Source organism: Lissotriton helveticus, chromosome 1_1, assembly GCF_964261635.1.
Source record: "Lissotriton helveticus chromosome 1_1, aLisHel1.1, whole genome shotgun sequence".
Classification (NCBI taxonomy): Eukaryota; Metazoa; Chordata; class Amphibia; order Caudata; family Salamandridae; genus Lissotriton; species Lissotriton helveticus.
The window spans coordinates 1,430,704,344-1,430,727,263 of record NC_136057.1 but is presented as its reverse complement, the minus strand read 5'-3'; the positions used below and the strand labels follow the sequence as shown (position 1 = coordinate 1,430,727,263).

General features: G+C 42.8%; 1 protein-coding gene across 1 annotated transcript in view; it reads left to right on the top strand.

Moving 5' to 3' along the window:
* C3 (complement C3) overlaps positions 1-22,920 on the top strand; it is a 329,940-nt gene that overhangs the window by 126,985 nt on the left and 180,035 nt on the right. The window contains exons 17-18 of the mRNA XM_078685332.1: positions 4,599-4,793; positions 5,537-5,648. Of these exons, the coding sequence (XP_078541458.1) occupies positions 4,599-4,793; positions 5,537-5,648 (307 nt within the window). The remainder of the gene's footprint in view (positions 1-4,598; positions 4,794-5,536; positions 5,649-22,920) is intronic.

The following is a 22,920-nucleotide window of genomic DNA, read 5'->3' as shown; positions in this document are numbered from 1 at the left end:
TGCCTGGCTCAAAACAAACACCAATGAAGACAAACTTCGCCTAAAGAAACTTTACAGATTATACAAGTCGGCTATCATAAAAGCTAAGAAAATGTACTATTCAGACAGAATTCAAAATGCTCAATGTGCAAATAAAAAATTCTATACAATTCTCAAAGAATTTTGCAAACCAAATTGCCTAGAAGAAGCTCATTCCATTACTGAAATTTTCACAGACAAATGGGCAAATCATTACATGGCCAAAGCAGCCACATTGGGCAAATGTTTAAAACAAAGACAAAGCACTAGCACCAACCATTTTCTAAAAGAACAATCCAAGGATACTCTAACCCAGCCTCTTTGTTCCGCCCAACACATTTCAAACTACAAATTTATGGAGCTGGTCTAAGCAAGAAGGCCTGCCGGCAGCCCTTCTGACCCTGTCCACCAAAAACCTTCAAGAGAATTCTTCTAACAACCTCTGCTGCCACACCAGTAGGAAGAATCATCAACAATTCCTTAACTACCAGAATATTTCCAGAAGAACTCAAAAAGTCATATATACGCCTATTACTGATGAAAACAAACTTGGTCCCACTAAACCCTGACAACTACAGACCAATTACAAATGGACCTTTCCTGGGCCAACTAATAGAAAGTGCAGCAGTCGCATAGATGTCACAATTCATTGAAGATAATGCCACACTGTCAGACTTCCAAACGGGATTTTGTCCAGGAAGAGGCACAAAATCTGCCCTCGTTGCCATCTGGGAACACCTGAAGAACACAATTGATTGGAACGGGGTTGGTGTGTTACTTCTCTTGGACCTCTCGGCTGCCTTTGACACGGTTGACTATAATACCCTGATACAAGGACTCTACGAAGCGTGCATAGAAGGGACTGCTCACGACTTGATCACATCCTACCTTGGCAACAGATCAAATGCATTATCTCACCCTTTCTCGTCCAAATCATACTTCACAAAAGCAGGTGTCCCTCAAGGCTCTATCATCTCGGCCATGCTTTTTACCATCTACATGAAGTCATTACCGGTACTGATCAATCAATTTCGCCTCACATGCTATAACTATGCAGATGATGAGCAAATACTCCTTCAACTGGAATGCCCCAAAGACATTGAAAAGTCACTGATTTTCAGCTGTCTCAGAGCCGTGGATCAATGGATGGTGTGGAGCCATCTCAAATTGAATGCTTCCAAAACAGAAATACTCACATGTAGCAAATGGAAAAATGATGACCCCCCTTGCCACCTGGCCTGATGATCCGAGCACTTTGCCTAAGTATTGAACAAAGTAAGAAACCTCGAAATGACCATGGACTCCAAGCTATCAATGGATGCCCAAGTAGAGAAACTAGCAAGATCAAGCTTTGTTACTATAAAAAACATGTGACCAATCTTCCCTCATCTGGGATTTCCACACAAGATCCAGTCTACTACTAGGTCTCTTGTGCTATCCAAACTCGATTAGGCCAATAGCCTCTACCATGGATCACCTTTAACAACTATAAAAAGACTACAACGGATTTAGACCTTGGCTGCCAGAATACTCTTACATATAAAGCATCATGACCACATCTCCCCTGCCTTAAAAACCCTGCATTGGTTACCGGTTGCCAGAAGATTCACGTTTAAGTTGCTTTGTATCGCCCACAAAGCGATAAATGAAACATGCCTGCTCTTCATCAGGAATAAAATCGCCAAACACATTTAACAAAGGAACCTCTGTTCTAGAGCGGCACCTTGCCTCAAAATCTCAATGTACAACAAAAAAAACAGGGGTGGAATATCCTTCTCTGTTCATGCAGCCAAACTATGGAACTCTTTACCCCCCCAACATAAGATCCATGGATAAGCACCTTCTCTTCGGAAAAATACTCCAGAATTGGGTCTTCCCTACATAACTACCATACGCAAACAGAAATAAACATCATATCCCTCTGTATGTAAGCATTTATTTGGACTAAAGATATGTATCTATATGTCTATATGTGTAAATTGCTTTGTGTAAACGTGAATTATATTAATTATGTTTTAAAAAATATAGTTATTTGTAAGTTCTGCTTAAGAAATGTATATATTACTGGTAGTTACATTATTTTATGTTTTTAACATGTATATAAGTGACGGCATAAATAAGTAAATCTTTTATCATAGCTAGTTATGTGCAATTGCTTCACTATTGAATTACATTTTTTTTTTAAAACATACAGTTTTTTTAAAAAGTACAACAACACTTGAAAGCCGGAGTTTCTTAAATGCATCTATAATCTACATATACTACCTTCCTTATGCATATCTATACCTTCCATGTACTATATATTTATTTATGTTATCCAAATTCAGCATATCCAATGGACTACCCTATTTCTCACGCTATGCAGCTCTCTATATATCCTCTAACTCAACTCTCTGACTCATCTCTAACTTCATACTCCTACTCTTTCCAACGCACTAACATATTTCTCACCCTAAACATCTATCAATATATCCTCTACCTCGACTCTATCATTCATCCCAAACACCATACCACTACTAAGATCCCCCAAACAAGCCTTTCTAAACCCGTACCTCTGACTCTTACACTTCCCTTTTACTCATCTCAAACTCCCTCCTACTGCTATGAACTTATACAAAAATTCTAGACCCTCCAGTCGTCTGCCCCTTCTTTCCTCTTCTATCCCTTCCCTCTTCCTTCTCAATCCAAATAACTTTCTAACATATCCAGCACTCAAATTACTTTCATATTTGACTATACTAATTTACCACTAATCATTTGAGTTGCGGAGCAGTGTGCTTCTTACCGAAAAGAACGCTTCAACACCACATCAGGGGTAGGCAAGGAATATATGAATACAAACCTTTTTCCCTCTTCCATACTTCCACTATCCTTCTTAATCCCAATAACTGACTAACATATCCACCACGCAAATTACAAATATACTAATTTTGCCACTAATCCTTTGTGTGTTCCGGAGTAGCGTGCTACTCACCAAAAAAAAGCTTCAACACCTCATCAGGGGTAGCAAGCTTTATATAAATGCAAACCTTTTTCCCTTTCCTGTCCCTCCACTATCCTTCTCAATCAACTTAACTGTCTAACATATCCACCACTCAAATTACTTTCATATTTCATTTTACTAATTCACCATCAGTTTTTATGGGTTCCAAAGTAACGTGCTACTTACCGAAAAAGCGCTTCAATGCCTTGTCAGGGGTAGTAAGTGCTATATAATTGCAATTACAATACAATACAATGCAATACCCAGTCTCTAAGCTGCTAGCAACTGCCACTTTATCCTTGAGCAGTAGCCTTTACCCAACATATTGCGGCGGTAACAGCCAAATCCAGCACAGCCCACAAAGACAGTCTATAACCAATCTCACCTGCCATTGGTTCTTCATACTGAGTGTAACCTGCCATTGATGTAGAAAACTAAACAACTATTATGTAAATTATTGAATTAATTTTAACCAGTGGCAACTACTGAGACGACATTCCAATCCATTGTACTTTTGTTTATTATAGCACTTTTGGTAAGGAACAGTCAAATGGAAATTTGACTCGGACAAGCTCCAATTGGACATTTCTTACCCAAACCGCCATACCAAGTGCCCTGTAGACAGGGATACAAGCAACTCCAGACCCAGTTCAGTTATTTGGGCCTCCTCATTGAGGCACAGCATGTGTCCAATAGCACAGTGAGCACAGGATGCACATCATTACTTGCCTATTGACAAACCTAGTTGAACGTTGCTGCCTTGGCCAATGCCCCGTTTAATCGGATGTGGCAGTATGTAACCCGGTTTAACTTGCAGTGCCAGCTACAGTGGGTTCAACACATAAACTGACTTCTTGGCAGCACAGATATTTGTTTACGAAGGAAAAAACATGAAACCATGATGAGAAACATTTGGTAAGAATTCCATAAAAGGACAGATGTGTTTGCAGCACTGAGGAAAAACTAATGGAAATAGTATTAATATTAACGACTGAGAGAGGCAAAATTGCTTAAATAAAAACACCTCTCTTTAGAGCAGAAACATCTTGAATATTTCATGAATGCTCGGTAGTCAGTGTAAATAAGTTTGCTGACTTACATCGGAGAGGACTGGGTTTTGTCTAGCCTATAACCTGAACAGAAAAGCCCTTGACAGATCATCTATAACATCTGTTCCTTGTCTTGACCTCTATTGCCTATATTTTTTCTCTATTTCTTACTGTTGTATGGACAGCGTTCCTATATAGCTTAGTTTGGAAGTGCTTAAAAACAATTTAATAAATAAAAACAATAGAATAGGACTATGCAATGCTTACATTTTCAATGCCAGTCATGGGGTAATGCTATTAAAGTATACATTTTTTATTGAAAAAACAACCCCTTCTAAAGTGTTACAACCATCTCCTTCTGGTACAGCATGTTAGTTTTTACGGTATGTCAACTGATAAAATCTTGAAAGGATCAAATTCCAGTAGAAACATGTGTTGTTTAGGTGGGTCAAGTGGTTTTCCTCTGCCTCAATTTTGAAATATCAACTGTGGTATTTGAGTAACATAGAGGGAGGCATGCTGTGAAAATCCTTGTTTTCCCATTTCAGCTTCAAAGTTCAAGGGCATGGAGAGAAAGTGCTGTGAAGATGGCATGAAAGAAAACAACATGAGGCACAGCTGTGAAAAGCGATCTCGATATATCAGGGAGACCTCAGAGTGTGTGAAGGCATTCATGGACTGCTGCGAGTTTATCAGTAAATTGCGGTTGGAGAAAAGACGAGAGCAACTGCTTTTGTCAAGAAGTAAGTGTCATTCACCTGTTTCAACATCATCACTGAGAGTAAAAGTACATTATATTAGGCATAAAGTACCCCCTGCCGTACATTATAAGGATATTGCAAGTCACTGAGGAGTTCTATAGTCATATGGAGGAACGAGACTGAGTTCCTTTATAAGGTCATGGAACTCCGAGGTATCTAGCAATATCTTTATCAAGTATATGCCATAGGGTACGTTATCCCATATAATATATATGATCACACCATCACCTATCCCACAAACCACATAAAACCTTGGTGCATAGCTGTTTGATATGAAAAAGCAAGCATGTTTGCAAACATGAGAATAAAAATAAAAATTCTAGTGCAAAATAAAACACATCAAAAGCATGATAGATGTTTGTTGCAAACAGGTATTATAAACTGTTCGATGCTGGTCAGTTTAAAAAAAACAAAGATGCAGTAGCTTGGACTGTGTAGAAATATGCAGAACGATTTTAGCTTTTTTCTATCTACGGAGTGCAAAAAATAAACAAAGGCTCTCCACTTGTCATTTTAAGCTATTAAAATAGAGCAGATGAAAGAAAAGCAACATTCTGTTATCATTGCTTTAAACAGCTTATTCAATTATGCTCCGTGACCTGGCAAGTTTTTGAATTTGAGCACTTTACCCTAAGGAAAGCTGGACATCCTTAAACACAATGGAAAATGGAATAAATCTGATGTTGTTAAGTTTTTTCTAGACCACCTTTATTTTATTCTTCTAGGCGAAGTTGATGAAGGATACTTATCGGAAGAAGATATCACCTCCAGGACCGAGTTTCCAGAGAGCTGGTTCTGGAAGGTGGAGCAGCTGGTGGAAGCTCCGGATGCGAATGGGTAAGACTGCTCTGTATTAAGAAGTTATCTACTTATCAGAAATACATCACCTGCAAATGGGAGCTCACACTGTCTGTCAATTGCAGTGGGCTCTCCATGCAGTAAGTCACATCCTTACACACCCAAATGTACATTTATTTCAATTTGTCTCTTACTGCATACAATTTTTTTCCATGGATGAACTAACAGATCAGCCTACTTTTCTGTCTCTCAAAATCAAATATGCCTGCAAGATTAGTTTCAAAATAATGTTTGTTGACTTTTAGCTATCCTACATTATCCTTCTTACAAGGTCATTATCAATCTGCAGGTGGACTCGAGTACATGATGTATGTCAGCCATTACGTCCACCACAGCTTACCAAATCACGTGGTTCCCTCCCTTACATCAAAACAAATTCCAACTGTGCCTCATCGCTCCTCATTGTTTATGAAGAGTTTTAGTTTCTGTACAAACACATTCAGGACATGGGATTTAAATAGCCTGTCTTTTTAGTGCAATCCCCACAATATTTGTTTCTAATTTATTGTAAGCAATCACTGCTCCTATTCCAGCATAACTGGCCGAGAGAGTAATAGAATAAGTATATTTGTTTCAATAATCAGATGCTTAGAAAATCAAAATGTCTGTCCAATAGGTGATGGAATATGAACCTTGGTTGCTTACAAAACAAATAACAATGTTGGGTATGAGATTTTGGTGCCTCCAATCTTTATACTTTAAGGGGCCCATTACGATGTCGGGCGGATCGCCACCGCCATGGTGGCAGTGGCGATACACCCGACATTAATGCCCGCCCGCCACCCATTTCCCCCCGCCATATTACTGTGGCGGACGGACCGCGGCGGACGGAAACACCGTCCACCGCTTTTCCGCCCCGGTCGCCTTGCGGCCGGGGCGGAAAAGGTTTAATATGGTGGCGGTGTCTGTTAGACTCCGCCAGCCATATTACAATGGGCTCAGTCAAATGCCTTTCCGTGGCGGCGATGCTGCCACAGAAAGGCATGCGGTCTTCACTCTGGGGGCCCCCTGCGGACCCCCAGAGTGAAGGAGAGGTGGGGGTGCACACGGGGGGTACCTGTGGTACCCCCCAGCATTTGCATACATGAAGCAGCTGGCACCGCGCGGTGCCTGCCGCTTCGTGTATGCAAATGCATACATGCATTTTTAGCATTGTGGCGGGCGGTGCTGAGATCACCGGCCACCACAATGCTAAAAATGAGGGATGAGCCCGCCACTGTGGCGGGCACATCCTAATCCCCACCATGGGTCCCCCGCCCTTATGGCGGGCGGTCCCAATCCCCGTGAGGATGGCGGGCGGGCAAAGTCCGCCCACCATCCTAATGACCCCCTAAGTTTTCCATATCATATTTCTACAATAAAAATGCCTCACTGATAAAGTGTCTTGATTAGTCATTTGTTAACCACTAGAGACATTATTTAGATGTTGTTTGCACTGCAGGTAAGCAAAGTATTTCTAAACTGCTCAAATCTTTCAATTTCAAATAGGTTCCAAAACATAGAACCAAATAGAGGGAGAAAATGTCAGTTCAAAAGAAGGTTATAATTTGAAAATTGTGCAAAAGAACAAATCTACTCTATGAAATATGTTTGGAGAAGATTCTGTTGCAGAATTATTTTTTCCCCACAAAACTCCCTCTCAATCAATTTTCAGTTACTTCATAACCCCTGATTTAAATTAGCTTTTCATCTGAATGTACAGCTGCTACATAATTGAGGGACATAGCTCCTTTAGATAGCCCTGCCATCACACATGCAATGGAGTTTCTAGTAGTCATAATACTGCTTATTTAAACATATCATTATTGCAACAAATCACACAATTACAATTGGAATTAATATTGTCCACACACTGCCAGGTACACTCAAGTTAAATGTAAGCATTGCTTAGTTTGTGATTCATCACATTCTTTTGATAAGATAAACATTTTAATATAAAAACTAAGTCACTGTGAGAATGCTTACCATTTTAACAATTCCCTGTTAGACAGCAAAGACAATAAAAGAGAGAAAAACAAAATGGAGCCTTATGCCATTATACGTAATAGCATGCCCACTTACATTTCTCCACTCTCAATCCTCTCACCTATTGTACTACTAAATTTCGACCTATAGTATATTGCTTTACAAGAAAATCAAGAACAGAACATTGAGTGACAAAATATCAAAAGGCAACTGTATAAGAGAAGTATAGATTTATTATTCCTAACTCTACATCTATAAACCTTAAAGATGCATACGCATACACATATACATTTTTGACAATAGGGTTCCGTCATTGCCAAATGACCCTGGGTTTGAAGCGTTGAATGCTGGAGCATCATTCTGTGTAATATTCATCCAACTACAATACCAACTACACAAACTTGCCAAATAGAGAAACACTCACTCAGAGCGGCTCAAGTTCAGCTGTATCATTTCTTACTAACAAAGAGAAGATGCATTTCAGCCATTGCTGCCCTATGTCATGACAAGCACAAAAAAAACAGCATAATAACTTGTCCAACGTAAACGACAGACTTGTGTAAAAAATGTATCTGGTGCCGTCTTAGAACAGAGTAAATGCATACACAATATAATGAAAACTATTAACTCACCATAAAATTACAGAACATTTTGCACTAACATCATCTATCAGGAAATTAATGCCTGACACAATTACCCATATCGCTCCCCTGATGCAGGCAAGAGTCAATACAAGACATGTAATGTGCAGAAGTAACCTTAGAGTGTAAGCGAAATTAAACAACAAAATCAAGGATCCAAAAGATATAAAATCAAAAATAAAAATCCCGGGTGAGTCTCATCTGTAGTACATAATACTGTGGAGAACACCCCAGTTGGTGTTGGTAATCACAATACAAACATTGTAGAAATGTGATATCATAATTAGTACGTCTCCTATTTCACGTGTTATACCTATACTAAAGACATGCTGTATCAGAGGATGTAGGGAACTGACTCTGTATATACTATACCAAGGTAAGGTACAGAATGCCCAGACTTAAGTGGATCCCCAAAGGTAGGCAGTGGCTAAAGTAGATAATACCTTGCTCTCTATGTTTGGTAATGTGGGCAAGCAGTAAGGCTTTAACAGAGGGTAGTGTTAAGCATTTATTGTACATACTCAGGCAAGAAAAGATGTCAGACACTCAAAGACTGAACTCTGACCAATTTGTTTTGTATAAAAACATTATTTAGTTGTATTTCATTTCTAGCACCAAGCCAGGCCTCGTACAGGTAAGTGTAATAGTACTTTGCAAGAATAATGCAGTTAAATCGAGCTTGAATGCAGTTGAATGCAATTTGATTGGTTACGGGTAAGTCATTTGTTCATAAAAACAGATGAAATTACTTTTCAGTTACAATTGAGTTTACTTTGTAAGTTACTTTTCAGATTACTTTTTTAAGTTACTTTTTCTATTCAGTGTGATATGCTTAGCCATCACACTGGGACATTTCCTAGATAAAGGGTAAGTAAATCAGTTTTGGTAAATATACAGTCCCTTAAGGTTTCATACAATTTTCCAACTCCACACAGAGAACAATTTTCACAGAAAATTAGTCAATGCAATCATATGGGAGGAAATTAAGTTATTGGTTTAATGGTAAGTACTTTCTCATCCAAATGGTCTTGCACCGGGGACAATAAATGCCCTGTCTGCATTAAACAAGTAGAATTATGTTCCCATCTGCTCTTTGCCTGCCCTATTTACGCGAGCCAGCAGAAAGTTTGGCTGGCCCAGCTCTGTAAGAATCTGGGCACACGATTACATAAAGTAGACTTGCAAATTTTACACTTCGATTTATCTCCCAGGTATGCAATCCCTGTGGCCAAGTTTTTGAGGTGGATGTGGCAGATTCTCTCTAAATTAGGGAGGGCTAGCAATTGTCCTCAAAGAAATCACCTACTATTCAACATGAATATGGGGGCAAACTTGGCCAAGTGGGGTTCATTTAAACCCAAATCTGGTGCATGAGATTGATTTTAACCAATGTGTTAATATGTAACTCTTTAAAAGATGGCACTGTTTTTGCACAAATGTACTGATTTAGATTAGAACTTAGAACTTAACTTTTGCATTCCGGATCTATTTTAATCTATTTGTTTATATCTGTATGTGCTGTTATGACTAGTTCAGTCGAATAAAGCTATCTTGATGTTGATGATGGTATGTAATTTGTTTTGGGAGTTGGTTTTCTGGGGTTAGAACAAAGGTTCCCCCTGGGTCAAGTATGCACTCCCAAAGCACCCTCAGTGGCATTAGGGTGTCTAGGTGCAGACGCCCAATGTTATCCAATGGGAGAGAGGGGAAGGGGGCATGGCCAAGCCACCGACTGAAATGGCCACGCAGGCTTGAAGCTCTGCTGCAGACCCCGCAGGAAATGTCCGGTGGCATCAGTGGGCCGGGTGAGCGGCCCTGTATTGTAGGAAGGGGTGGAGGTGTGGCCAGTGCAGAGAGAGTGGCGAAATATGTACCCGGTGCAGATCGGCACTGAAGATACCCCAAAGTGCCTGGTGCAACCTACGCATTGACGGAAAGCCGAGCACTTGAGTGAGCTGGCCTGGCCGCTGATGAAGCGTAGAAGAGGGTGGAGCTGCATCCTGATGCCAGAACATCGGAGGGGGGAGTGACAGGGGGGCACGCAGCCATGGTACTGACACATGTTTACAGACCGCAGTCGTTCCCCTGAGGCCGAGAACTGTGGTGCTTGCACGGTGATCCCCCCATATCCTGCCCAAGGCAGCACTGGCATTGCAGCCTCTCATCATTTTCCCCCAAGGGGTATATGGGTAGCGGGCCCGCCTAGCAATGTGTGATGCCTGAGCCCCCTCCTAAAAAACAAGGAGTTTCCGTCAACTGGGGCTATCTGCAGACACCCAGAGACATGGTAAATATGACTCTTTGGCACTGACCCCGGTCATGAAGGCGGTGAGGGTATTGTATTGGGAGTGGACTGAGGAACAGTAAATAGGTACTAAGAGGAGGCTACAGATACTGGAGTGTGTGACTGCCCAAGGCTGTGGCGCTACAATACATACTTGAACTGAGCCCCCTGTGCAGCCGGACTGCCTATTGTTGCTCAGAAGCCCCTGTGACCACCAGGAACTATACACTAGGGTACCAGTATTGGTTGGAAGGAGGTATGGGTCATAGGACCCTAAGCAGGCTACTCTGTCCTTCAAAACACCAGGCACCAGTACATCTGCGCAGAGGGTCGATATGGAGGAAAGCGGATTACCGCCTACGACAGAACCGGCGGGCCCGGATACCATGGTGCAGCAGCTTAGGGCTGGCTTCAAAGCGTTGGACACTCGTTTTGACGCACTTGACAAAAGACTGAAGTCCATGGGGGCTAGACTTGATCAACATGAAGGGTGTCTGAATATGGCTAAAGGCAGGATCTCTGACCTAGAAGATGGCACTGCCCAGATGACAAAAAAGTTGGACAGGATAAAGAAGCTTCTCAATCAGTTGCCATTATAAATGAGAATTTGGAGGCGAGGGGGCATCGCAACAACATCTGTATAATGGGGGTGATTGAGTCTACCAATGGACAGGTTCATGGAAACGCTCCTAACAGATCTGTTTGGAGGTGAGGCCTTCACCACCATGTACGTGGTGGAATGTGCACATCATATTTTGGGGCTACACCCAAACCTGGGCTGCCTGCCAAGACCAATTATCGCCCGCCTTCTCAATTTCAGGGACAGGGACACCGCTTTGCAGATGGCACAGAAGAAGGGGCAGCTGGAATGGCAGGGATCCTCTCTTTCCTTGTGCCCTGATTTCACTGCAGTGGTGCAGGAAGTGCGTCCCAAGTACATACGAGTGAAAGCACATCTTCGTAAGTTGGGTCTTCGGTATGGGATGTTATTAAGCATGGGCGTAAAATCCGTTCCGCTCGCGGATTTTGCGGATTTTCGGCAAATTCGCAATCCGCGAACTCTCGCGAACTTGCCGAAAATTTGTAAATCCGTGCGAAGCGGATTTTTTGCTTGGTCGCACTTGCCAACTAGAATGCTATACAATTTCGCGGGAGTAAACACTTGCGAACACGTAGATGCGGCAGGCAGCGACAATCTCGCAATTGCGAGATTGCAAAATTTGCAATTTCGCACAAGAAATCCACCAGCAGGCAGCATAAACCTTTGAAAATTATGATTTTTATCAGAATAACTCCTCAGGTTGACATTTGCCTGCGCTTTTTTTTTGCAAGGAGTCCATTTTGGGGGGGGGAGGAAGGAAGTGTCCCACAGTCTCCAACTTCCTGTTCCTGTCCAGCAGGCTCCTCCCAGTGCTTTCTTCATGTGCTGGTCACTTTGATTTGGATCTGGACCTGGAAGGATTACTTTTTGTGGATGCTGCTGGATATTTGGATTTTTGCAAAACTGAAAGCACTCAGCAGGTGCAAAAGTTCAATCTTATCATTAGTAACCATTCCCTGTAGTGCCTGGAAGGACTACTTTTTGTGGATGCTGCTGGATATTTGGATTTTTGCAAAACTGAAAGCACTCAGCAGGTGCAAAAGTTCAATCTTATCATTAGTAACCATTCCCTGTAGTGGTTCCTGAGGGGCCCCTTCAGAGTTCAGTTGCCTACTTGCAACTATTCTATGACCCTGCTCTGACCCTCACAGCAGGCTCAGAGAATAGCTACAAGTATACAACAAAGGTCCTGTTAAAAAAATTACACTGCAACAGAAAGCAATTACAGATAAGGAAGCACCTGCCAGCCTGGAAGTTCAAATTCAGTGACACATTAATCAGCCCCTAATTCATTCATGTCAGTTGAGGCAGGGCAGGTATGCTTTTCCCCCCATAATCTACAGTGATGAACTAGAGGGTGGCATGGGTGAGCCAGAGGGTGGCATGGGTGAGCCAGAGGGTGGCAGTGGTGAAACAGAGGGTGGCAGTGGTAAAACAGAGGGTGCTGTGATGAACCAGACGTAGAAACAACATGGTCGCGACCGTTGCTACCCGACAAGTAAGTTCGCGTTTGGGAACTGGTAAAAAACCCTCGTGAAATGGCAGAAACACTTGCGAACACAAAAAAAAAGGAATCCGCAAAATTCGCGAGAGTTCGCGGATTTTGCGGATTGCGAATCCGTAAATACGCAATTTCGCGGATTGCCAATTCGCGAAATCCGCCCAGGCTTAGATGTTATACCCCGCAAGGTTAAAGGTTGACTTCGATGGCCGCTCACGAATCTTTGACTCCCCGCATGATGCCCAGGAGTTCTGCCAAAAAATATTCTAAGACAGACAAACGAGGTGGATCACAATCGCCACAGCAATCACAATATAAGCCTAACTCTGGGGCTGGTGCTGATTTATTTACAGGCAGTTGAATGTTTTTTGTTGCCGATCTTCCCCTTTGAGATGCTAGTGAATAGGAGAATGTTTACTGGTATTATCTGATCTTTGCCTTTGTTTTCTGGTTCATTTATGATTATTGTATTGCCACCAGGAACAAATCATATTAACATACTCAGGCACTAACATGCCAAGAAGATGGGGGAAGCGGCATAGCGATGCCACCCCCTAGTGCAGATGCACCTGTTTTATTTGATGTAATTTCACAATGGATCTATTTCGCATTCTAGGTTGGTTGTTTTGTTTTTCTCCATTGTTGAATGGGTAAGGGTGCTCCCCCTAAAGTTGGGAAAGTGAGATGGTTGGAGGGATGTGGGATTTGGGGTGTTTAGACAGAAATATATCACATGGTTTATCTGTCAATTGTGCTTGCAGTATACCTACCAGCAGTTGGGTCTTGTCAGGTTACACAAATAGGGTACAGATTATGGCTAATAGGGTGCAGGTAGAAGCTGCTGTTACAATAATGTCCTGGAATGTTAGTGGATTGAACAATGCCGCAAATGTAAACAGGTGACAAACTATTTGCAATGCCACGTGGTGGATGTCTCTTTTATACAAGAGATGCATTTGGAATCAGCAGCTAAAACCCCTTTAGCACCGAGATGGGGGGGCCCACAGGAACTTTGCGGGATACAGTTCATACGCTCGTGGAATTGCAATATTAATACATAAGAGGGTACCGTTTCGCGAGCTAGAGATATATTGGGATCCAGGTGGGCGCAGCATTCTGTGCTATTTGTTAATGTATAAACACCAAATGTAGATGACCCCGCCTTTTTTGCACTGTTTACACAGCCATTGTATGCATGGGGGCAGATCATATATACCTGGGGGGGACGTTCATTGCGAGACACCATGGGGAGGTTTGGATTAGTGGATGCCTGGAGACACTACTCCTAGGGGATGCAGTCACAGAATACTTTGCCATTAATGAGGGGTATGTTGAATCTAAGGAAAGCAGCTGATAGGGTTTGGAGGAGTTTCAGATGATGGTGCTCTGCCTAAAGTATACGTTACATTCAGTAGGGAGATTGTTTCTAATGGGTGGTGCGTTAAGAGCGAACGGAATGACCCTAAAACCGTTCCAAGACAATCGAAAGGATTATCACAAACTGTAAACAGCAAGGCTCTCGCAACCACAATGCAGTGTGCAACATAAAAACAAAAGTGACAATAAAGTAGCAGAAAGCAGCAGATCTCTATGTTCGTGTTCTTTTTCAAAAGGATGTTTTATTGGATCCACAATCAGCCGACACGTGTTTCATCGTGTTAAAGTGGAGTCAACACGACTCTTCAGGGCTGGTATAAAGACCCAGGCATCTATGGGTCGATGCGAAATTGAATATGAGTTGATAGAAATATCCTGTAAGGATATTGACGGGTCTGTCAATATATTAGATACTTAAAGAACCCTGGTTCCGGGTTTACAGCTGTATTCGAACACAGCTGTGTTGGCATATTAAATCAATGTTGCTCGTTTATTCCAATTGAGACTAAACACGTGTGGGTGTTTAACCGTACCGGGAGGGGATCCGGAAGTTAAAGTTTTAAGGCTGGTTCTTGGTTAAGAATCTCCGTAGGTGAACAAACTGAAAATCGGTATCCCTCCTCTGTGTGTTCCCGGTCGCCGTGTTCCAAAGACGGTTAAACACCCACACGTGTTTAGTCTCATGAGTCTTGGGTGTCTGGGTGCCCTGAGGGTCATAGTGGCTACTAGGATGAGATAGCTATGGTGTGGATGGAAAAGGCGCACCAGGAATTCCTCGCTGAGCCCTTCTCGGAGGACAAAATCAGTGAGGCCATTGATGCACTGGATGGCTCTAAGGTGCCGGGGCTCGATGGATTCACAGGATGTTTCTACAAAAAATATAAGATCCTAATTTCCCCTATCTCATTGACATGTATGAGGAGGCAGTGGGGCAAAGGTGCTTCCACCGACCCTCTGGCAGGCGGTCATAACACTACTGCCAAAGCCAGGATAAGATACACGGTAGTGCAATTCATATCGGCTGTTGTCGCTCCTCAACTTTGATAATAAGAAATTGGCTAAAGTACTGGCGGCTCGGCAGGCTCTCATTGTTGAGTGACTGATATCACCAGCACAGTCAGCTTTAATCCCCTATAAAGCCACAGCTCTTAATCTATGCATGTTGTTTGCCATGCTGCATAGAATAGCTCCCACAGTTCCAGCGGTCGTTGTATTGCTGAATGCGGAAAAGACGTTTGACTCGTTGGAGTGCCGTTCTTAAATGCAATGTTGGGGGCGAGTTGGGGTGCCAGCATGCTTCTTGGCGATTGTTAAGCTGCTGTACAATCTGCCCACGGCTCGCAGTAGTCTCTATGGAACACTGAATGAGGAAGAAAGAAATAGAAGAAAGAAGAAATTCTTTATTGTATGATTAATAAAAATCTTTGCAATTGAGCTAAGAATACAAAAGAAAGCACCGTTGCAAAGCACATAAAAACAACTCATTCCATTACAATAACATTAGCTAGAAAACCATTAAAAAAAATTACAATGTGTTTTTTTTACTTTTGTGTTAGTACTATTTACTGCAAGTGGAAATTGTAAAACCTAGATTAAAAAAAATTAAAAGCCAGGAGTTTCCATTTGACAGACATCAGTTTGTACTTTTTCTGCTCACAATATCCTAAAGGTTCGCAAACGAATCTGACTTCTTAACAGATAAAGGTTACGATTCTGGAGTTTAATTTTCCAATGTTTAAATTTTTTGTCAATTCATGTACTGGCAGGAGGATTTAGCACGATGTTTGCTAATTTCATGAAACGTACCAATCTGCAAGCTAATTGAATATCTCCTCCTGCAAAGCATGCTATTAATGCTTGTCGGTGAGTTTGCAGGCATCTTTGGTTCCAGAGTTGTTTTAGTAGTAAGTTTCGCTCCTTCTCTAGACTTTTACAGCTACACAGTAAGTGCAAAACATCCTCTTTTAGGTCACCGCAAAGTCTACAGTTTGTGGTGGCTTCCGAGCGTGACCATGGGGGGAGATGTTCTTTTGCTGGTATAACTCCCATCCTCAACTGCAAGAAGGATTCCTTTACAGCCCGGTAAAACCCTGTTCCCAGGTATGCTTGTGGTAGAGACCTGGTGTAGCTCTGGATCACGAACAACCCATGGGCCATCCTGGTAAGTGTGGATTCATCTTCTTCCAGGAATAGTATCTTCACTGTTTTGTTTACAAGCTGTTTGAAGCATTTGTGAGTCCCATTCACTCCCAGAGTTCTTGTAGTGCGAGAGAGTTTATTGCTGCCTGGAGGTAGACCATTGCTGGGCAGCCCTTATTCCTTTCCAGCTCTTTCCATACATGTGAGTTCAAGGTGGCTATCTCAGCTCCCTTTACTTTATACCAACATTTGGCGTAGGCACCCTTGCGTGCTATTTGTTGTTTGTGGAGGCCGAACTCACGTCTTAGTTGCGCTGCCGAAGATTACTATGGGAGTTGAATAGTATTCGCATTACTTTGGACACCACATTATCTAAGGTGGTCTCGTCTCTCCCTATCATGCATTCACTGCCGTAAGTTATCGATGGTAGTAATTGTGCTTGTAATACTTCTAGCAAAGGGATTAGGTTTGGGCCCGTTATTTTGTGCTTGATACTCTTTAATGCGATGGCTAGAGATATCCCTCTATTTCTGATCGCTGTTTTTGTTGCACAAACGTTCCTTTCCTGTTGAAGATTATACCCAAGTATTTATATTCTTTGATGACCTCCATCTTCTGGTCCCATAGAGACCACTGAAGTTGTTGTTTTTTGCATTTTTTATTTAAGATCATCACCTTTGATTTTTCTAGGTTTGTGCTTAGCCCATTCCTTTCGGAAAAGTTACTCTTCATGTTTATAAGATGTTGAAGGCCTACAGGGGTTCGGCTAATTAGTATTAAGTCATCCGCATACAGAAGATTAGACAGTGTAAGGCCCTTTAGGTTTGGGGCATGATGGTTGCAATTATCAAGCTCTGCTGATAGGTCCGACATAAAGAGGTTGAACAGGGTCGGGGCAAGGACGCAAACCTGCTTCAGCCCCTTTGAAGTTGGTATTTCCCTTGATAGACATTTGCCTGTCCCCAGCTTTAGTTGAATCCATGTGTCTGTGTCGAGTAAGATTAATAGATTCAAAAGTTTAGGGTCTATATCCCAGCCTGATAATTTACTGAGAGTTTTCCTCTATCTATACGGTCAAATGTGGACGAATAATCAATAAAACAGACAAATACTGTTTTATTTAAATTTTATGGTGGCATCTATTAAAATAGAGAAAGCAAGAATGTTTGTAGTTGTCCCTGTGCCTTTTTGAAAGTCTGTCTGGTTAATTGGAATTAAGCTTTTCATTGATGCACATTCGATAAGTTCTTTCAATAAAAGGCCCGCAAAGTATTTGGCGTCTATATCTATTAGAACGAGGAGCCTGTAGTTCTTTGCTCCGCTCCTATTGCTTTTTTTATGAATCGGGGAGATGATTGACCCTTTCCAAGAGTTGGGGATTCGTTCTGCCTCCCAGATATTCATGAAGAGGGGGTGCAGTTGCTCTGCCCAGTAATTTGGGTCCCTTCCTCAGCTTCATCTGTAAGCTGCTGTTGGGACCTTTTTTTCGATGTCTGCGGAGTGTTCTGTTAATGTCGCTTTTTATTTGCCTTAATTTGCTGGTTTGGGTTGTTGGTGGGTGGGTTTTTTGATTGTTTATTGGCCTGGTGAGTAATTCCTTTTGGTCATATGATCCATAAATTACTTTTGATGATTTCATTTGGAATTAGCTGGTCCAAAGTTTTTCAAAAAGATCTCCTAGGCGCTTATATTATTATCATTCTGTGACTTGAATTCTTCCCAGCAGATTTTGGCCTCTTTCGCAAGATTTTCTAAGTCATCCGTTTTACATTTGATTCTTTTGCAATTTGAAGTGACCATTAAGTTTTGCGCTTCAATTGGGAAAGTTAGTGCTGTTCCCTGTGCCGTCAGGGTCAGCTCTTGTGTAAGATGGTCACTACAATCTAACATACCAATCCTAAAATCACTTACTAATTTAAAAAGTGGGTAAGATAAGAAAGTGTAGTCTATCGCAGTACTGGATGTGGAATTATGATAGGTTGCTGCTTGGGGGCGGTCGCCAGGTGTTCACCGTTTAGTGAAATCAGGCCCAAACTTGTTAAGTCCATTAGTAGATCTTTGGATAGCTTAGTTTGTTTTACCCACATACTCTCTTCCTGAAGTGGGACCCCTCTTTCAAGGAGTTGGTCATCTGCATGCTGATCGTTTCCGGGGCTCCTTGAGAGGAACATATTAAAATCTCCTGATACAATTTAATTCCGTGTTGCAACTAACGTGATTAGTTTGGTCAGTTCTGACATCAGGGGTTTTGCGCCAGTTGTTTTCCCTTTTGAGTGCAAGTAAGTATTTACCAGGATTAGTTGTTGTCTTATTTTTCCTGGGGCTGCCATATCCAACTGTATTGCATTAATTCCATTGTTAGATGTATTCTTGTTCAGCATTTCTTTTACTGTGTTTATTGTTTTTATTGAGGCCATACGTAGTGAGGCCTTCTTTCTGGTGACCAAACTTTGAATTTCTGCTAGCTGGAAGGTGGTATGAATTGTAGCCTTGAAGGTGAAGTGGCTCTTCCAACCAGGTTTCTTGGAGTAGAATTAAGTCATACTGCTGGATGTACATAAATTATTCTTTATTCATAGTTTTTGATCCTAGGCCATTTATATTCCAGTAACATAATTTTAACAATGGTTTTAGCGATGGCGAGTTCCTGTTTTGTTCTTCGATCTGTCATGGACCTACGGGTCTGGTGTTAATGGCTTTTCCTACCCAGGACCACTCTTTCCCTGTATCCTTCTCACCTTTGCCCCTGAGCATCGGGATGTCTCTAACCTTTGGTTCAGCTGAGACTCCTCGGGCTCCTCTTAATACAGATTTTTTAGCGCATCGGTTCAATCTCTTTTTTGTGTGATGTCATTATGGTCTTGGAAGTGCCAAAGTTATGGTTTGGGGTAGCCGACTTTATAATAAGATTTTATGCGGACCCCCCATGCTTGTAGTTGCAATTTGTCTTTTAAACATTTTTCCACTAGCTTTCCTGAGGTCCCGGTGGTTTTTGTTATGTCCTGTTCCAACAGGTGCTTGTAACTTTTGAATTCTACTGAGGCCAAATCTTGGGTAGCTAGTACTGCCAGGTTACTAATAGAGTTTAGTACTCAAAGAATGTTACTTCTGTTTAAGGCGTCCTCTCGACCCTTTGACCTATACTCGGGGATGAATAAAATTGATTTGAGGTCGTTGTGGTCGGGGGTATCCTGCGATTTTTCGGTCTTTAGTTTCTGTTCTCTGAGATCTTTTGGCTACTTGAGGGTTTTTTCCCCCCCTGGTTCTGTGTCTCCATTTTGAGATTAGCATCAAATTATTTTATACGTATTTTCGGTACTGTAGCAGCGGTAAGTTCCTGGGTATCTATTTTCCCTATTTTTTGTATTTCCATACTTTCGGCGGATTGGATTGCTGTTCTTTTCAATCCTAAAGAATGTGTTTCAATCTTTATTTTTGTTCCTAGAACATCTTGCTGGTCCGTTTCCTCCTCTTTTCCTTTGCTCTCATTTGCAGATGAACGTTTGGTCTGGGGGGTCATGCTTTTTGATCCCTTTGGTCGGAGTTCGTTGGTGAATTTCTGCTTCTCGTGCAATTTTGGTTCATCTCTGGTTTCTCCTTGTTCCGTCTGAATCTCTGTTGGGGATTTGCTAGCCGGTTGAAAGAAAGACTTTATAGTGGGTATTTTATTTCTCCCTTTTCTCCTCATTTTCCGTTGTTGTTTCATTGTTTGCTTAGCTGCTCAAAGGAGCTACTCTGGAGCTGCTCTTCTTGTAGGTTGTAAGTCTGAGGTTTCTGTTAGATCTAGTCCCAAGGGTTTACTCCCTTGTTGCCTGCAACTCCTTCTCCTGTGTTCAACTCATTCCTTTCTGTGGGCGGAGTCTCTATGCTGTTTACTTCCCTATGTGGGTCAGATAGGTTCAGTGCCTCACCTATTCGGTTGTTTTTTGATATGTGTCCTTCACTTGTTCTTTCTACATGTCTGCCTGCATTTACGACTCCCTTACTTTTGGTATGAGTTGCGATCTTCATATTTGTTAAGAGATCGCCCATTACAGCCGGTAGCATGGCTAGTTTGTCAATGATTGAATGGCAGGTGCAGCTTGGAGGGGAAATTACCATTTCGGATTGGGCTCTCTTAATCAAGTTGTTCAGTTCTGAAAGCTTGTTATCGATGTTTGTAACATGCGTGGCTAAACAGGTTAAAAGAGTTACTTGGATATCCATGTTGTCGGAGTGGTATTCCATAGCCTTTGTTGAGATATTCATGGTATTTAATAGAGACGCCCATAGGTTACTCTCTTCTGTTGTTATATCCTCCGTCACTTCCTTTGCTTCGTTTTCTGTGTCCTGCTGTGATGTATCACTCTTTCCCTGGGAGTAAGTGTAAACAATTTTTTCCCACTCTTCCATTGTGAGGAAGGATGAATTACTTCCGGCAGTGCTGGGAGTCTCTTCTTGTGGGACATTGATGTTCTCTGTTCCTCTGTCTGAGGTTGTAATCGGTCTTGGAGCAGGTTTAGTTTGGACTATGAAGGATTTGTCTAGGCTTTTTTGTAGGGTCCTTTTTTCTCCGCTTTTTATTTGTAGTTCAGCAATGTCATGATTGCTATCCTGCCTTTCTGTGGTGCAACCAGGGGAAGGAGCGGGGTTCAATGCGTTTGAGGTTAATACCGCGGTGTCTCGTGTTGTGTTTGACCCATGTTGACAGGGTTGAATTATGATGTTTGGTTCCAGTGGCAATCTTGGGGGTTCCTGGAGACGTGTAATGTGCATATTTCCAATGTTTTGCATGGTTTTCTTGTTTCTTTTCTCGTCATCTTTCTCAGCATTCTCGTTCCCCTTTACTTGAGGCGCTTCTTTGATATCCTTGTTACCTTTGGTTTGCTTCCTGTGTCCTTCATGTTTATGTTTTTGGCCGCATGTTCTTTCTCCGCTTTCCTCCGTTTTTGACTCCGTCTTTGGCTCCAAGAGTTGCTTTCTTACTCTTTCGTTTTTCTGTTAGGACTCCGTTGGTTACCCTGGTGTGTCTGTTCTCTCTGTTGTTTTTAAAGAGATTTTTTCAGGACACAACGGGGAGGGGAGACCCTTTTGTGTGTCATTGGTGAAATTCAGCACTGCCCTTGCATCTTTAAAGAAGGAGAATTTGTAATAGATGTTTAGTTTGTTGAAGATTTTTGGTGCTTTCATAGATAGTAACGCCACTCCCTCTATTTCTGTTTCCCTGTCTAGCTTCACTAGCGCTTCGTTCTTCATGTTGACCGATGCGTCTGTTGTAATTGATTTCTTCTGGGCACTGGCAGATACTTTAAAGATCTTGTTTTTCTTTTTCCGATTGTTGAGAACTGTTGTAATACTCTGCCGTTCTTTGCAAGACCTCATATCTGTTTGTCTGTTTATCTGTCTGAGTCCAAGGTGTGTTTTTTGCTGCTGAAGACGCTGATGTAGGGCACCTGATATAGGGCTGCTTGATTAGTTTATAGTATGTGTTATTTGTAAGTTAGCTTCTAACTTCTGGCTTCTTTTATTTATTATATAACAATCGGAGGCCCTTTTTAATTTGACCTTTTTAATTTGGGTTACGTTTAATTTTATTTAATCCTTGAGGTGGGAGGGGATCAACTTCAGCGAGGAGATGGAGCCGGGATTGAGTCCGTAGCAATTTTTGGTATCCTCCTGTTCGTGCCAGTGCTGTTCCCGTGACCTACCTAAAGACTGGGTGTTTAATGTCCGAGCTCGTCTGGAATTTACCTAAGTTACAGATGAGGCGCTAACTCTCGCTCATAGGTTGGACACCTCTTGCCGTATGCCTCACGGCCCACACCACCCTGTCCCACACGCTCCAGTCAGCTCCTCTTGGCCTACAGTGGCCCTCACCAGGTGTGCTGCACTGGGAGCTGGGAGCCTGGAGACCAGAGGGTTGGGTACTTGGAGCTGGAGCTGGAAGCTCGGGTAGGGGCCGCTCTCCTGACACTTGCCGCCTCTTACCCACTCCTCACCTTGGGTGCCTCACTCGGAAGCAGGGCTCTGATGCAACCCAAGTCCTGGGTCAGGACTGGCTCAGGACAGGCTCAGGAGCGGGCTCAGGGCTCAGGCTCCAGAATCGGAAATCAGTACTCAGGCACTTCTCATAAACGCTGCTCGCCTCGACCGAACTCCGCTGCTCCCTACAGCTCCCACGGCTTCCCAGGCTCTATGCGGCTCCTGCAAGGCCCTGCAGCAATTCGGCACCTTTGAGCTTGGCAGCTTCAGCGGATCGGCGGCTCTGTGGCTCACGGGCCTTTCTGCTTTCTGCTGCCCCTTGCTTGCTGCAGCTGCTTGCTGCTGCCTCCTTTGTGCTCCTTCGTGCCTCCCCTAAACCTGGACCAGATCAGCACGGAAAGAATCACAAGGCACTTCACACAGCCACAACCGGATGTGGGGGCGACTGCTGTCCGGATCGAGATGGTTGGAGCTTTTGGGGGCCAGGGTGCGCCGGCCACTACCGCTGCCCACCGCCCATAACTACAGCTCCTGTTTGGAGAAGTACGGTGAGGTGATTAGGCAGAGGCAGTCGTGCTCGGCGATGGCGGTCCATAGCCCCGTTTTGTCGTAGGGCCCCTGTGCGCTGAAAACCACTGAGAGACGGCGGGGAAATCAGCCTGGAAATCAGGGGGGGGCCGGAGTCGTAAGCAGTTTCGGCGTCCTCCCACTCGTGTCCTCCTGCTCCTGCTCTGCGCTGCTACTGGTCTGAACAAAGACGTGGCGGCTGGAATTCTCGATAC